Below are 17,157 nucleotides of genomic sequence, written 5' to 3' on the forward strand. Positions count from 1 at the left end.
GGTGACGTAAATGAGGCGGTGTTACAATGGTGCAGAGACACCTAAAAAGGAGTGGTTTTCACTAGCGTCTCCCCGCATAAGGATGGCCTACTGGAAACAGGCCTCTATCCTTCTTGGGTGGTGGTACAGACGTCTAATCGTTGGCTCGTTTGGACTGTCCTGGGCCTTTCGCCAGAAAATTGAGCTGCAGGTTATGACTTTTAAGTAAGTTTAATGTGAACAGGGGCTGATTCCACAGCCCCCCACCCCGGCCACACCATTGGTTCAGGTGATGGCCGCCATTTCTCGCACAGACCTATCCTGCCCGTACACACTTCACCAGTCACACATCTCAGGTAGGTGCAAGTAACTCCATCTCAGGTGAACGTCAAAGATCCCACAGCACTATTTTGAAGATGATTTCACCCCTGGTGTCCTGACCAATATTTATCCCTCAACCATCATCACTAAAACAGATTTTAACTCATTGCTGTTTGTGGGATCTTGCTGTGCACAAATTGACTGCTGTGTTTCATACATCACAACAGTGACTACACTTCAAAAGTACTTCATTGGCTGTAAAACGCTTTGGGATGTCCTGAGGTTGTGAAAGGCGCTATAGAAATGCAAGGTCTTTCTTCCTTTATGGGCGACACATAAAATCTCCCAACACATGCCTCCTTCAAGCAGGCTCTCAACAAAAAAGGTACCTGTTTACTTCAGCTATTTGATTGCAAAACGAGTCATTAACTTTTAAACGGCTTCTCTGGGAAATGATGATTCGATACGACTGGATTGGAACTTTCTCATGGTCACTTATTCTGACTAAATGTTATCAGGGCCTTCTGTGTTGTCGCCGTTATTGCTTCATCTGCACGCGCTCCATTCTCCACACGGAGAAAATCCCGTTCACCGTGCAAATGAAACTTAAAATGCGATCACAATCACATCAAAATGAACCGAGTTAAAGTGAGAATCAGATCCCAATGGCTGATTATATGTGAGGACAGATGGAATTGGGAACTTGCGTAGACTTGACAGGAATATTAAACAACACCTCAACACAAGCAGTCCCCCATAACACAGATTTTTCAGAAGTGCGCATTGAATTTGAGAAAACGTAAAACGATTTGGGATTTAAGAGTCGCATCGTGTTTATGGGCTCAGGTGTAGAAACACAGCACGGATTAAAACCCAGAATTACATTTCATTGCTTGTTCTTTTCCTCCCCTCCTGAGGCGCTGACCATTGCTAGGATACAGGACGGGCATAGCAACCGTCCATCTCGAAAGAAGATGGCGTAAGGCCAACGCAGTTCAGTTACTTAGCTGCGCTGCAACATCCCGCGTGCCTAAAGGATCCGATTCTCGAGTGACAGTCCTGGTCTCAAATGGTGCAGACTTAAGGTCACAGGGTCAGAAAGATGGAGTCGCAAAGTATTAACTCTTGAAGCCTGATGTGCTTTCCTCCTTCTCAGCCACCTCGGCTGCCCAACGCAGCACAGCCCTCCAATGTGGCCTCGTTAGTCACATCTTCCCAGCTTGTGGTAGCGATGTTAATAGTTTTCAAGGTCCTCTTGTAAAACGTCTTTAAACTCGAGCCTCAGTCGGCCCGGCAGGCAAGTTCTCCGTGCGAAAGATCCTTTGGAATAGGCACATCTCCCCTCTGATATAGGCGGCCAAGCTACCAGAGGCGCCCGTGTTCGAGAAAAGTTACTAGACTTGGCAAAGCAGCTGCCTCAAGGACAATTGGTGTCAGGAACTTTCTTCCCACTTGATGTGTAGACGACGGCGGAGACAGTGGGTGTGGAAAGAGGTTTAATCTTCTCTCAGGCCTGCTGTAGATGGTCCAAGTCTCGCTGCCACACAGCCGTGTGCTCAGAACGCACTTTTGATGGACCCGTATCACGTGTTCAATCTTAGCTTGCTGTTATTGCACACATGCCTAGTCAACTGGCTGAATGCTGCTGCTGCCTTTCCGAAGCTGAAGTACTGAAACAGGGAGGACAGGTTGTGCTGAAACATCTGCCCAGTGTCTTGCTTGCTTGTTGGGAGGGAAGGAGGGGCACCGCAAGACATGAAGGATGCGGACATCATTCCAGTGTACAGAGAGCTCGGAGCGATTGCAACAACTAATGGGGGACTTTCTCCCCTTAGTGTTGCTGGCAAGGCATTTGCACGGGTCGCTCTGAAAAGAATGCGAGTACTTGCTGAAACGTCTTTGTCCAGAGAGTCAGTGCGGCTCCCAGCTATCAGTATCAGCCGTGGTTCAGTGGGTTCTCGCCTCTGAATCAGTAGGATGTGGGTTCATGTCCCACTCCAGGGACCTGAGCGCACAATCCAGGCCGATACTCCAGTGCAGTACTGAGGGAGTGCTGCACTGTCAGAGGTTCCGTCTTTCCGATGAGATGCTAAAACCAAGGCTGTCTGCCCTCTTAAGTGGATATAAAAGATCCCATGGCACTATTTTGAAGAAGAGCAGGGGAGTTTTCCCCGGTGTCCTGGCCAATATTTATCCCTCTACCAATATCACTAAAAACAGATTATCTGGTCATTATCACGTTGCTGTTTGTGGGATCTTGCTGTGCGCAAATTGGCTGCCACGTTTCCTACATTACAACAGTGACTACACTTCAAAAAGTACTTCATTGGCTGTAAAGCACTTGGGGACATCCTGAAAGGCGCCAAATAAATGTAAGTCTTTCTTTTCCCGTGTCTGTAGATTGACAATCGACATGGTCTTCGCACTGAGCCAATTGCAAGAGTCAGGTGTGGGGAAAGCCTCTCTACATACATGGTCTCTATAGATCTTAGAGGCTTTTGACCTGATCCGCAGAAAGGGTCTTTTCCAATTGCCAGAGAGAGTCGACTGCACCCTGCACCCCGCACCCCCTCCTATCCGAGTCGATCCTTCCAGGACGGTACCAAGGCTGCAATCTAGTACAGTAAGCAACCGGACAGTTTTGAAATCCGTGGGGGCGTCAAACGGGAACGTGTTTTTGGCACCAACACTCTTTGGTATATTCTTCTCTCTGCTGCTTCTTTGTGCTTTCTCATCAAGTGCCAAAGGTGGATTACTCCGTACAAGATCAGGTGGTAAACTCTTTAATGCACAGCCAGTTGTGTTGATCTGGAATGCACTGCCTGGAAAGGGCGGTGGAAGCAGATTCAATAGTAACTTTCAAAAGGGAGTTATAAATATTTGAAGGGGGAACATTTGCAGGGCTATGGGGAAAGGGCAGGGGAGTGGGACTCATTGGATAGCTCTTTCGAACAGCCGGCCCAGGCACGATGGGCCGAATGGCCTCCTTCTGTGCTGTGTCATTCTAGGATTGCATGCCTAAGAGCAAAAAGTAAAATCAAACATCTGTTGGTGAAGGCTTCCTTTTTGCCGATAACGGAGGGCTCGTCTCACACGGTGAAGTGGAACAATTTGGCAATAACTTTGCTAGCTTATGACGAATTTGGACTAACCATCAGACTAAAGACGGCAGCACGTGTGGCACAAGGTGTGTTGACTGCACCAGAGGTTTCAATCGCTAACTCCACGCAAGAAGTTGTGCACCAGGTCAGCTGTATTGGATAACTTCTCTCTGGATGAGGAGGGTACAGTGCGATGGGTGCTGGTGCCTCACCCAGGTCACTCATCCAGGAGCAGAGCTGGTGAAGGTCAGCAGGTTATTCACCCATGGTCACAGTTGGGTTGGGTTTGGTTCCTTCCTCATCAGACGATGTCTGGTCACGGTGCCTCTCTTTCTTCCTTCAAAACCTTCTTTAGAACATCGCCCGTCATCTGTGCCTTGCGGCTTCCTCCCACCCCAAAACATGGAGATATTCTCTCAGGAGGAGGAGGAGGAGGAGGGGGAGGAGGGGCATTACATAAACACACGGTTCTACTCCGCAGCACCAACACCCCTCACCAAAACAACATTTAAAAAAATCCTTAGATAAGCTTAAAGAGATTTGTCACTTTCTCTCAAGTCTTTAAACATCTGAGGCCCAACTTCATTAATGACCACTCTTGAAAGACAGAGACTAAAGCGACATCTTCTGAACCTTGGTCTCATTCATTTCTGCGCTGATCACCTGAAGCGAACGAGAGCCACAGGGGGGAAAAATAAAATCCCTTTAACCAAGCAAGCAACCTTTAAACAAAGTTTAAAGGGCCATTCCTCCACGTAGTTATAGACAGGCAGTTCATTGTCTATCTGACCCGACCTCCTCCTCAAGTGACATACCAGGTCTAACAGATTCTGTAATCACGACACTGGTCGGTCAGTCTCTCTCTCGCTCCCTTACGTTGGTTCTAATTGTGTCTGAGTCAGGGTAATGACACGCATTACTCCAGAACGACAAGTCAGAATGCTGCCGTTGGTTAACAGCCAATCCGACCTTATACCTCCTTGGCTGCGAGTTAATGTCAAAGCCAGCAATTAGCTTACTCGGTGTTAAAAAGAAATACAAAACGCCATGCAAATTAACTCTGCGAATGTTACACAGGAGCAGTAATTAAAAGTCAATTTGTGGAAATGTCACAAGCAGCCCTTCTCCAGCTAATAAGCAACAAGGTTTTTTTTTGCTTTCAGGGACTTGCTGTGCTTTTTAAAAAAAAAAAGTCACAGTAATTAGTTGCTTACTGCTGGCTTAAAAGTTTTCGAATCCTTGAGGTTCGTTGCGCTGGGCAAGTCCCGACTTGGAAATGCATATTGCCTTTACTGGGGGGTGGGTGGTGGGAGGGAGAGGGGTAGGCAGGGTGGTGGGAGGGAGCGGGTGGGAGAGAAAATAGCCTTCTTGCACTGCAACAATTATCTGTACGGCTGGGTGGCTTTCTAGGCCGCTTCGGGGACGTAGAGTTGACCACATAGTGCGGGACTGGAGTCACATATAGGCCAGACTGAGTAGGGGGCGGCAGGTCTCCTTTCCTGAAGGCTGTTGGGACACTCCACTCAGTGCGTTGTGCTCAGTATTAATACACAACATAATCTACATATAGTGTTTATATAATAATTCTTAAAAAAGAAATTCTTGTTGATGAATGTCAAAATTGAGTTGTTTAAACATCCTGAATTATAATTAAATATTACTCACATCCTGGAGATCAATTAAAATACAATTTGTAGCACTTTGGATAAAGTGAGTCATTAATATTTTTGTTAAGAATTAAAGATCAACACTTTGCACCTTCCCCCAGTATGCTGGGATGACATTACTGAAACACTCCCGTCCTTACACGGTGATCAGTCTGCGTGACGGGGAAACAGATTTTGGTTCCACGAAGGTTCCTGACTTCTTACATAGGAATTTCTAGACGGACAAAGACCTAGGTCCGTCTCGTTCCCCTTCTACGATCCCGGAAGTCGCGTGATTCAAGGATAGTGGAGTTGACGACTAATTATAGCAATCAATCTCCATCAATCAATCAGACACGATAGGAATCTTACAACACCAGGTTATAGTCCAACAGTTTTATTTGAAAATCACAAGCTTTCGGAGATTATCTCCTTCGTCAGGTGAGTGAGTGAAAGGTTCTCAAATCGCATACGCGATTTCACTCACTCACCTGACGAAGGAGATAATCTCCGAAAGCTTGTGATTTTCAAATAAAACTGTTGGACTATAACCTGGTGTTGTAAGATTCCATACATTTGTCCACCCCAGTCCATCACCGGCATCCCCACATCAATCAGACATGAGACGAGGAAAAACCCCCCAGTGGTTGAAAGCTTTGGCAATCATAGGTCCAAGGTAACCATGTTCCACTCACCACGTCATATCTCAAATGACTCGTACTGTATCCCAAGATGTTATTTTCTGAAAGAAAACTATCTAATTTGCATTTGAATGAATCAATACTATCTGCTTTCACCGTCTCCCCAGGGAGCCTGTCCCACAGGTTGACCACTCGCTCACTGGAATATTGTTTCTGCAGATTTATTTTAAATTTACCCTCCTTTTAAGTGCAGGCTGTGCCCTCTGTTCTGGAGAAGGTGAAACAGCTGGTCATGGTCTATATTATCTGGACCCTTTAGAATCCTAAAAACAGCAATCCTATCACCTCTCAACCTTCTCCTTTCCAATGAGATCATGCCCAATTTACATAAATCGCTCCTCATAATACAATCCCTCCATCCCCACAACCATTCTGGTTACTCTCTCCTGTATCCTTTCAATAACTGTGATATCCTTTTTGTACTGTGGTGACCAGAACTGTGCACAGTCTTCTAAATGCGGTCGCACCAATGATTTACAAAGTGGCAGGAATCTCCCACCATTTCGGCTCAATATTGGCCTTTTAATACATCCCAACATCTGATTTGCTCGACTCACTGCCTCTGAGCACTTGTGATAGCTTCAATTTAGAGCATTTGATTCATTTAAGGGGAAGCTAGATAAGCACGAGGGAGAAAGGAATAGAAGGATATGCTGATAGGGTGAGATGAAGTAGGGAGGGAGGAGGCTCGTGTGGAGCATAAACACCGGCATGGGCCTGTTGGGCCGAATGGCCTGTTTCTGTGCTGTGCATTCTACGGAGTACAGTCTGAGCGCGGAAGTACGTGGGAAGTGTGAACTTACTAATGTGCGGAGTCGTTCAGTTCAAACTCGTAGCCTCGCGATGCTGCCAGCTTCACCCTCTGGTCCGCCCACAGGCAGCGAAGGGCATGAGCCATGAACGGAAAGAGTGCGTAATCCTCATCAAAACAGCGGCCGCAGGACAGGACCGTCTGAGCGTGGATCTGAAACACAACAGGCAAGAACTCGGAGCGGGCACGGAGAATCCAGATTTACTACAGAACAAGCACAGCAAGGGGGGGCGGGGGGGGAAGGGACAGAGGTAGAGTGGGGGGAGGGAGGGGAGAAAGGGAGAGAGGTAGAGTGAGGGGGAGGGGAGAAAGGGAATGGGCAGAAGTAGAGTTGGGGTGGGGGGAAAGGGGTAGAGGTAGATTGAGGAAGTGGGGGAAAAAAAAGAGAAAAGATAGTCAGAAGTGGACAACAGTACTCTGGAATTGCTTAAGCTCTATAGGAGATAGATTTTAGCCACATGCACTAATTTTAGTAGAAAACACCTTACAATACAGGTATTTGTACATTTACTTAAACATCCTCCACCATTCAGTAAACAAGGGAGTGGAGCACTCTCAATTATCAAAAAACACTCACACTCTGCTTTTCATCTTACCATTTTACTAACACACATACAAAAAAGGTTAAAGTTCACATGAACACGCCGTGTGAATACGACGACCAAGATCCATTTGCGGTTGTTGTCCACGTTGCGTCATTTGGTTTATGGAGCAACAAATGTTTGTGCTCTGCCACCTTTCAAAGGCTTCTAACAGCACAGCTTCTTGTGACGGTCAGGCAGGGTATCCCTCGTCAGGCCTAAACCGGTGTCCTACTGACCATGTACCCAATGCCCTGCAGTCTAACAGGTCACGTTGCGGTGAGTTGGGTTCCTTGAGGCCCCCCCGGGTGGTGTGTCCAATGGACGAGCAACGCCATCCATTTTATTCCCCAATGTGTCCAAGTCCCTGCGCAGACCAATGCATCAGAGTTCTGGGGGACTTGTGTAACTGACACATCAAAAAGGCTCATTTACTGGCAGTCTCGGGGGTTCCAACCAGTTTACACACGGGCACGGGATTATCAGAATCATCAAAAAGGGCAAGGGTCGAGTTTAAACTGAAACACTTCTAGAAAGCTGGCCGCGGGACAATCATTGGCCATCGTAGTCTAGGGTGTGCGTGCGAGAGACAGAGACAGATCGAGCAAGAGAGAGCGAGCCAGCCTTCAGGTACTCATCAACTGTCTCATTTCACCTGCACGGTTACAGTAAATGTCAGTGCCGATTTTCCCACTCCTCTCTCAGCTGTCAGTAGTGGTTTGTAGAGGGAGCTGTTGCCGTCACTGGGCTGGCCGCAGCTCACTGCTGTGCCTAATAGAGACGTGCTTTTTTTTTAAAGAAATGAGGACTTGTGAGGAGACCTTAAAGCAGCTGCCGGGTATTAAGCTAAACAAACAGCAATGATGTTTAAAGGGGAAGGGTCGACTTTATTGAAGTGTCTCGGAACTATTAGTGTGTTGGCACTGCTGGTGAGATGGGAGCGGGAAGTTGCTCTTCTGTCAGTTTGTGAAGCAATCCCTATTCACAACGTCACATCAGAAATAAGAGCAGGAGTAGGCCATACGGCCCCTCGAGCCTGCTCCGCCATTCAATAAGATCGCGGCTGATCTTCCACCTCAACTTCACTTTCTCACCCGATCCCCATACAGAATCATAGAAAGTTACGGCACAGAAGGAAGCCATTCGGCCCATCGTGTCCGTGCCGGCCGAAAAAGAGCTATCCAGCTTAATCACACTTTCCAGCTTTTGGTCCGTAGCCCTGCAGGTTACGGCACTTCAGGTGCACATCCAAGTACTTTTTAAATGAGTTGAGGGTTTCTGCCTCGACCACCCTTTCAGGCAGTGAGTTCCAGACCCCCACCACCCTCTGGGTGAACAAAATTCTCCTCAGCTCCCCTCTAATCCTTCTACCAATTACTTTAAATCTATGCCCCCTGGTTATTGACCCCTCTGCTAAGGGAAATAGGTTCTCCCTATCCACTCTCTCTAGTCCAGTCATAATTTTATACACCTCAATTAAATCTCCCCTCAGCCTCCTTTGTTCCAAAGAAAACAACCCCAGCCTATCCAATCTTTTCTCATAGCTAAAATTCTCCAGCCCTGGCACCATCCTCATAAATCTCCTCTGAACCCTCTCTCGTGCAATTACATCTTTCTTGTAATGTGGTGATCAGAACTGTACACAGAACTCAAGCTGTGGCCCAACCAATGTTTTATACAGTTCTAGCATAACTTCTTATATTCAGTGCCTTGGCTTATGAAGGAAAGTATCCCGTACGCCTTTTTAACCACCTTATCTACCTGTTCTGCTACCTTCAGGGATCTGTGGACATGTACTCCAATGTCCCTCACTTCCTCTACACCTCTCAGTATCCTCCCATTTATTGTGTACTCCCTTGCCTTGTTTGCCCTCCCCCCAAGTGCATTACCTCACACTCCTCTGGATTGAATTCCACTTGCCACTTTTCTGCCCAGCTGACCAGTCCATTGATATCTTCTACAGCTTTCTTCCTCACTATTAACCCCATGGCCAATTTTTGTATCCTCTGCAAACTTCTTGATCAAGCCCCCCACATTCAAGTCCAAATCATTAATAAATACCACAAAAAACAAGGGACCTAGTACTGAGCCTTGCGGGACTCCACTGGAAACAGCCTTCCAGTCACAAAAACACCCGTCAAACATTACCCTTTCCTTCCTGCCACTGAGCCAATTTTGGATTCAATTTGCCACTTTCCCTTGGATCCCATGGGTTTTTACTTTTTTGACCAATCTGCCATGTGGAACCTTGTCAAAAGCCTTGCTAAAATCCATGTAGACTACATCAAACGCGATACTCTCATCGACCCTCCTTGTTACCCACTCAAAAAATTCATTCAAGTTAGTCAGACACGACCTTCCCTTAACAAATCCATGCTGACTGTCCTTGATTAACCCGTGCCCTTCTAAACGACCATCAATCCTGTCCCTCAGAATCGATTCCAATAATTTGCCCACCACTGAGGTTAGACTGACTGGCCTGTAATTACTCTGTCCATCTCTTCCTTTTTAAACAACAGTACAACATTAGCAGTCCACCAATCCTCCAGCACCACGGAGCCAGGGAGGATTGGAAAATGACGGTCAGAGCCTCCGTTATTTCCTCCCTTGCTTCTCTTAGCAGCCTGGGATACATTTCATCCGAGCCTGGCGATTTATCTACTTTACGGTTACGGGGAGCGGGCAGGAAATTGGACATGAATTTAGATTTGAGGTTAGGATCAGATCAGCCATGATCTTATTGAATGGCGGAGCAGGCTCGAGGGGCCGATTGGCCGACTCCTGCTCCTATTTCTTATGTTCAAAGATGCGAAACCCCTTAATACTTCCCCCTCTAACTATGCTTGTCCCATCCAATATTTCACACTCCTCCTCATATCCTTTGATTCCCTTACAGTCCAAAAATCTATCAATCTCAGTCTTGAATATACTCAACGACTGAGCCTCCACAGCTGTGTGGGGTAGAGAATTCCAAAAAAATTCACAACCTCCTGAATGAAGAAATACCTCATCTCGGTCCGAAATGGCCGACCCCTTAGCCCGAGACTATGTCGCCTAGTTCTAGACTCTGAGCATCCTCTCAGCACCCGCCCCCGTCACGCCCCCTCAGAATCTTATATACGTTTCATTGAGAGCACCTCCCATTCTTCTAAACTCCAGGGTGTTCGGACCCATTCTACTCACATCAGGGAGAGCTTTACTCCTTGCAAGCTCCGTACGCCACAGGACACGATAACTTGGACGAGAAGAGTTACAACTATGACTTTATTACGGCACCTCCGAGCAGAAACCGGTTTACACTGGCCACCGATCGGCAGCCAAAATCCTAATAATGGATAATGCCCTTATAAATGTCTAGACCACTGCAGTCCTGGAGAGAGAGAGAGAGAGAGAGAGAGAGAGAGAGAGAGAGAGAGCTCGAGAATGCGAAAGGAGTGAGAGAGAAAATTCTCAAGTAACACGTCTCATTTCATTTCCCTCCCCTCAGTTTGCTCCTCGTTCTCATTACTTTCAGGGAGCAGGTGTGATGCGAGTGCCCTCTAGTGGAGATCAGGAGACCTTCATGTGCTGCCTCTCATTCTGTCACCACACTTCCTCCACAGGGCTGTCCCCCCCCCCCGCCCCCCAAGTCCACAGTAGGTTGCTTGAAGTCACTCATTATTTAATCTCACGTCCTTTACTTCCCCGCCCCCCCTCTTTCTTTCTTGAACTTCCAAATGATCCTGAACAAATAAAGCTGCCCCCATCTCCCTTCCCAGCAGCTCCATCTTTCCCCAAACTATCCCGGCCCCTGTACACTGAATTCACCACCACTTCCTGGGGTCACGATCCATAGGACATCACCATCCCCACCCCCGACTACCTACGCTCCCAACTCCGGTGTTTTATTCCCAATGTTCAGGAAAAGCAGGGTCATGGGGTACTTCACTTTTACATTACATTTTTGAGCCTCTATCTTTGATTAATTTATTTTCTACTTTATCGCCTCGTCTCTCTCTCTCTCTGCCTATCCGTAGCTAAAGTCCGATTCCATCCCTCTGCAGATCTAGTCTGAAACAACCTGACCTCCTCTCTGTACTGTTGACTGGTCTTTGTCCCCCCCCTGGTTTAGATGCAGTCTATCTCTGCTCCTTCATGGAGATTTACTCCCAACACAATTCATTAATAAAACCAGCAGCGTGTAACCTCACTCACTCCTAGAATTCTACTCATGATTTCCTACCTCTCCCGATGAATGACACTAACCCGATTTAACGGCCTTTATCCTTCGATTTACAAGCCATGTTCTTAAACTCACTTTTGAACTTCACTCACTTTCCCCGACTTTCCCCACCCCCCCCATGTCAATTCTTCCCAACAATTTATATTCCGATGTAGAAATGCGTCCCCAAGCACTTCACAGAAGGATGAGGGGATATTAGGAGGGGGTGATGAAAAGCTTGGTCAATGAGATGGGTTTTAAGGAGGATTTTAAAGGAAGGAGGGGGGGAGATGGAGAGCAGGAGAGGGAGGGAATTCCAGAGCATGAGGCCCAGGCGGCTGAAGGCACGGCCAGCTGGAAGGGTCGAGAGAGGTGGAGAGACAGAGCAGGGAGTCGGTGTATGGGTGGAAGCTAATTTGATAAAACTCAATTAGAGGATCCCATTCTTTGTAATTAGAGGTGTGTTTTACTGCCCCCTGATGGCTCAGTGAGTTTACGCAGTATTTCGGGAGTCACACAGAGGACAACGATCTCAGGTTTGATTCCTGGTCTGTCTTCAGTTAGCGGACATCACCAGGGTTAGTGACGGGAATGGTACAGTTGTCAATCTTGGGTTAGGGAGGAGCGGGAAAAAAAGAAAGTAATTCCAGTTCGTTATTCAGCAACCCCTGCTGGTTAGATATCAGGGGAGGAAAGGAATTCCAACCGTGGCTCAGTGGGTAGTACCCTCACCTCCGAGTCTGAAGGTTGTGGGTTCAAGTCCAACTTCAGAGACCTGACGACATAGTCGAGGCTGACACTTTGTGCGGCACTCCCTCAGCACTGCCCTAGTCGGATGTGCCGTCTTTCAGATGAGGCGTTAAACTGCCTTCTCAGATGGGTGTAAAAGATCTCATGGCACTATTTCAAAGAGCAGGGGAGTTCTCCCCAGTGTCCTGGCCAATATCACTAAAAACAGATTATCTGGTCATTTATCTCATTGCTGCTTGTGGGATCTTGCTGTGCGCAAATTGGCTGCCGTGTTTTCCTACAACAGTGACCGCACTTCAAAAAGTTCATTGTTGGCTGTGAAGCGTTTTGGGACGTCCTGAGGTGGTGAAAGGCGCTATATAAATGAAAGTCCTTCTTTCTTTTCAAGGATTGGGCGCGGCTGCCAAATAACATGGTGATACTCTGTGAAGTTTCACACGTGAACGAACATAAGAAATAGGAGCAGGAGTAGGCCAAACGGCCCCTCGAGCCTGCTCCGCCATTCAAGAAGATCATGGCTGATCTTCAACCTCAACTCCACTTTCCTGCCTGATCCCCATATCCCTTGATTCTCCTAGAGTCGAAAAATCTATCGATCTCAATCTTGAATATTCTCAATGACTCAGCATCCACAGTCCTCTGGGGTAAAGAATTCCAAAGATTCACAACCCTCTGCGTGAAGAAATTTCTCCTCCTCTCAGTCCTAAATGGCCGACCCCTGAGACTATGTCCCCTAGTTCTAGATTCTCCAGCCAGGGGAAACAATCTCTCAGCATCTAGCCTGTAAAGGACCCTTCAGAATCTTAGATGTTTCAATGATCACCTCTCATTCTTCTAAACTCCAGAGAGTAAAGACCCATTCCACTCTATCTTTCCTCACGGGACAACCCTCTCATCCCAGGAATCAATCTAGTGAACCTTCACTGCACCGCCTCTAAGGCAAGTATATCCTTCCTTAGATAAAGAGACCAAAACTGTACATAGTACTCCAGGTGAGGACTCACCAATGCCCTGAATGAGATTCAAATCGGGTGAGGTGCTGGATGGTACCCGGGGCCCAAAGCCCTTTACCCCAGGAGAGAACTGGTGAGGAATAGAATATTTGTGACCTGCCCTGTTTAACGTACAACCAGCACAGGCACTGAATTGTGATGCAAAAACCTTCAGCTCTCTATAACTAGTGCACCACTGCCACCTGCTGGCAGTAACGGTACTGCTCTATAAAAACGTCGTTCCCCACACTCCGAGAACAGTCCAAATAAACTAGTTTCATCATTTAGTGAATGATTTTCTCCCTGTGCATCAGACGCATTTAATACTATGAAATGCATTTAAGGGGAAGTCAGATAAGTAAGTGAGGGAGAAAAGAATATAAGATTTTGCTGATGGGGTGAGATGAGGCTCACGTGGAGAATAAACACCGGCATGGACCAGTTGGGCCGAATGGCCTGTTTCTGTGCTGTAGACTCTATGTAACTATATTTAACTCTATGAAACTACAAGCTGCCATAGAAAGTAGATTTAAAAGGTTTGAAGACAGAATGTCCCACAAGTATAACGCCAGCAAGGCTAAGCCCATCACTCGTGGTCCTCCCTAGAAACTCCGCACCCTCTCATCCCCGTACTGTTCTATTCCCCGCCCCCTGGCTGCTCACTCAGACTAAAACCTCACCTCGGGGTTCTTCCATTATTCTCCATCACAGGATTAAAACTGAAATTAAAAAAGTATCCTTTACATTTTGACACTGGAGAGAAACGGAGAGTGGGAGACAGTGATCTCGGAGACGACTGGAGCCGGGGGCCGATGGTGGAGAGTGGGGGAGGAGAAAGGACTCAGAACTCGTCCGCAGTATAACTGGGGAAAAAAAAACACTGGTAGGGGGAGGTTAACAGGCCGTACCAGGGTGTTCCTGCACACCGGTTACTGCTGGGGGAGGAACCCAATGAGAATCTAACACTAGTAAAGATCGATCCCCATTCTTAGAGAAGCCTCAAGCTGAAAGACAGTCATTACAGCACAGCAGGCGGCCATTCGGCCCATCGAGCCTGTGCCGGCTCTTTGAAAGAGCTATCCAATTAGTCTCACTCCACCTTGCTCTTTCCCCATAGCCCTGCATTTTCTTCCGTTTCAATTAAATCTCCCCTCAGCCTCCTTTGTTCCAAAGAAAACAACCCCAGCCTATCCAATCTTTTCTCATAGCTAAAATTCTCCAGCCCTGGCACCATCCTCATAAATCTCCTCTGAACCCTCTCTCGTGCAATTACATCTTTCTTGTAATGTGGTGATCAGAACTGTACACAGAACTCAAGCTGTGGCCCAACCAATGTTTTATACAGTTCTAGCATAACTTCTTATATTCAGTGCCTTGGCTTATGAAGGAAAGTATCCCGTACGCCTTTTTAACCACCTTATCTACCTGTTCTGCTACCTTCAGGGATCTGTGGACATGTACTCCAATGTCCCTCACTTCCTCTACACCTCTCAGTATCCTCCCATTTATTGTGTACTCCCTTGCCTTGTTTGCCCTCCCCCCAAGTGCATTACCTCACACTCCTCTGGATTGAATTCCACTTGCCACTTTTCTGCCCAGCTGACCAGTCCATTGATATCTTCTACAGCTTTCTTCCTCACTATTAACCCCATGGCCAATTTTTGTATCCTCTGCAAACTTCTTGATCAAGCCCCCCACATTCAAGTCCAAATCATTAATAAATACCACAAAAAACAAGGGACCTAGTACTGAGCCTTGCGGGACTCCACTGGAAACAGCCTTCCAGTCACAAAAACACCCGTCAAACATTACCCTTTCCTTCCTGCCACTGAGCCAATTTTGGATTCAATTTGCCACTTTCCCTTGGATCCCATGGGTTTTTACTTTTTTGACCAATCTGCCATGTGGAACCTTGTCAAAAGCCTTGCTAAAATCCATGTAGACTACATCAAACGCGATACTCTCATCGACCCTCCTTGTTACCCACTCAAAAAATTCATTCAAGTTAGTCAGACACGACCTTCCCTTAACAAATCCATGCTGACTGTCCTTGATTAACCCGTGCCCTTCTAAACGACCATCAATCCTGTCCCTCAGAATCGATTCCAATAATTTGCCCACCACTGAGGTTAGACTGACTGGCCTGTAATTACTCTGTCCATCTCTTCCTTTTTAAACAACAGTACAACATTAGCAGTCCACCAATCCTCCAGCACCACGGAGCCAGGGAGGATTGGAAAATGACGGTCAGAGCCTCCGTTATTTCCTCCCTTGCTTCTCTTAGCAGCCTGGGATACATTTCATCCGAGCCTGGCGATTTATCTACTTTACGGTTACGGGGAGCGGGCAGGAAATTGGACATGAATTTAGATTTGAGGTTAGGATCAGATCAGCCATGATCTTATTGAATGGCGGAGCAGGCTCGAGGGGCCGATTGGCCGACTCCTGCTCCTATTTCTTATGTTCAAAGATGCGAAACCCCTTAATACTTCCCCCTCTAACTATGCTTGTCCCATCCAATATTTCACACTCCTCCTCATATCCTTTGATTCCCTTACAGTCCAAAAATCTATCAATCTCAGTCTTGAATATACTCAACGACTGAGCCTCCACAGCTGTGTGGGGTAGAGAATTCCAAAAAAATTCACAACCTCCTGAATGAAGAAATACCTCATCTCGGTCCGAAATGGCCGACCCCTTAGCCCGAGACTATGTCGCCTAGTTCTAGACTCTGAGCATCCTCTCAGCACCCGCCCCCGTCACGCCCCCTCAGAATCTTATATACGTTTCATTGAGAGCACCTCCCATTCTTCTAAACTCCAGGGTGTTCGGACCCATTCTACTCACATCAGGGAGAGCTTTACTCCTTGCAAGCTCCGTACGCCACAGGACACGATAACTTGGACGAGAAGAGTTACAACTATGACTTTATTACGGCACCTCCGAGCAGAAACCGGTTTACACTGGCCACCGATCGGCAGCCAAAATCCTAATAATGGATAATGCCCTTATAAATGTCTAGACCACTGCAGTCCTGGAGAGAGAGAGAGAGAGAGAGAGAGAGAGAGAGAGAGAGCTCGAGAATGCGAAAGGAGTGAGAGAGAAAATTCTCAAGTAACACGTCTCATTTCATTTCCCTCCCCTCAGTTTGCTCCTCGTTCTCATTACTTTCAGGGAGCAGGTGTGATGCGAGTGCCCTCTAGTGGAGATCAGGAGACCTTCATGTGCTGCCTCTCATTCTGTCACCACACTTCCTCCACAGGGCTGTCCCCCCCCCCCGCCCCCCAAGTCCACAGTAGGTTGCTTGAAGTCACTCATTATTTAATCTCACGTCCTTTACTTCCCCGCCCCCCCTCTTTCTTTCTTGAACTTCCAAATGATCCTGAACAAATAAAGCTGCCCCCATCTCCCTTCCCAGCAGCTCCATCTTTCCCCAAACTATCCCGGCCCCTGTACACTGAATTCACCACCACTTCCTGGGGTCACGATCCATAGGACATCACCATCCCCACCCCCGACTACCTACGCTCCCAACTCCGGTGTTTTATTCCCAATGTTCAGGAAAAGCAGGGTCATGGGGTACTTCACTTTTACATTACATTTTTGAGCCTCTATCTTTGATTAATTTATTTTCTACTTTATCGCCTCGTCTCTCTCTCTCTCTGCCTATCCGTAGCTAAAGTCCGATTCCATCCCTCTGCAGATCTAGTCTGAAACAACCTGACCTCCTCTCTGTACTGTTGACTGGTCTTTGTCCCCCCCCTGGTTTAGATGCAGTCTATCTCTGCTCCTTCATGGAGATTTACTCCCAACACAATTCATTAATAAAACCAGCAGCGTGTAACCTCACTCACTCCTAGAATTCTACTCATGATTTCCTACCTCTCCCGATGAATGACACTAACCCGATTTAACGGCCTTTATCCTTCGATTTACAAGCCATGTTCTTAAACTCACTTTTGAACTTCACTCACTTTCCCCGACTTTCCCCACCCCCCCCATGTCAATTCTTCCCAACAATTTATATTCCGATGTAGAAATGCGTCCCCAAGCACTTCACAGAAGGATGAGGGG

At 47.1% G+C, this 17,157-nt stretch overlaps 1 protein-coding gene across 2 annotated transcripts in view; it reads right to left on the minus strand.

The window, feature by feature from the left end:
• The window catches only part of gnav1 (guanine nucleotide binding protein (G protein) alpha v1), a 141,120-nt gene that overhangs the window by 75,003 nt on the left and 48,960 nt on the right, over window positions 1-17,157 (minus strand). For both annotated transcript variants that reach the window (XM_068003958.1, XM_068003957.1), the window contains exon 4: window positions 6,552-6,712. In XM_068003958.1, coding sequence (XP_067860059.1) covers window positions 6,552-6,712 — 161 coding nt within the window. The remainder of the gene's footprint in view (window positions 1-6,551; window positions 6,713-17,157) is intronic.

This window comes from Heptranchias perlo, chromosome 23 (assembly GCF_035084215.1).
Source record: "Heptranchias perlo isolate sHepPer1 chromosome 23, sHepPer1.hap1, whole genome shotgun sequence".
Taxonomy (NCBI): domain Eukaryota; kingdom Metazoa; phylum Chordata; class Chondrichthyes; order Hexanchiformes; family Hexanchidae; genus Heptranchias; species Heptranchias perlo.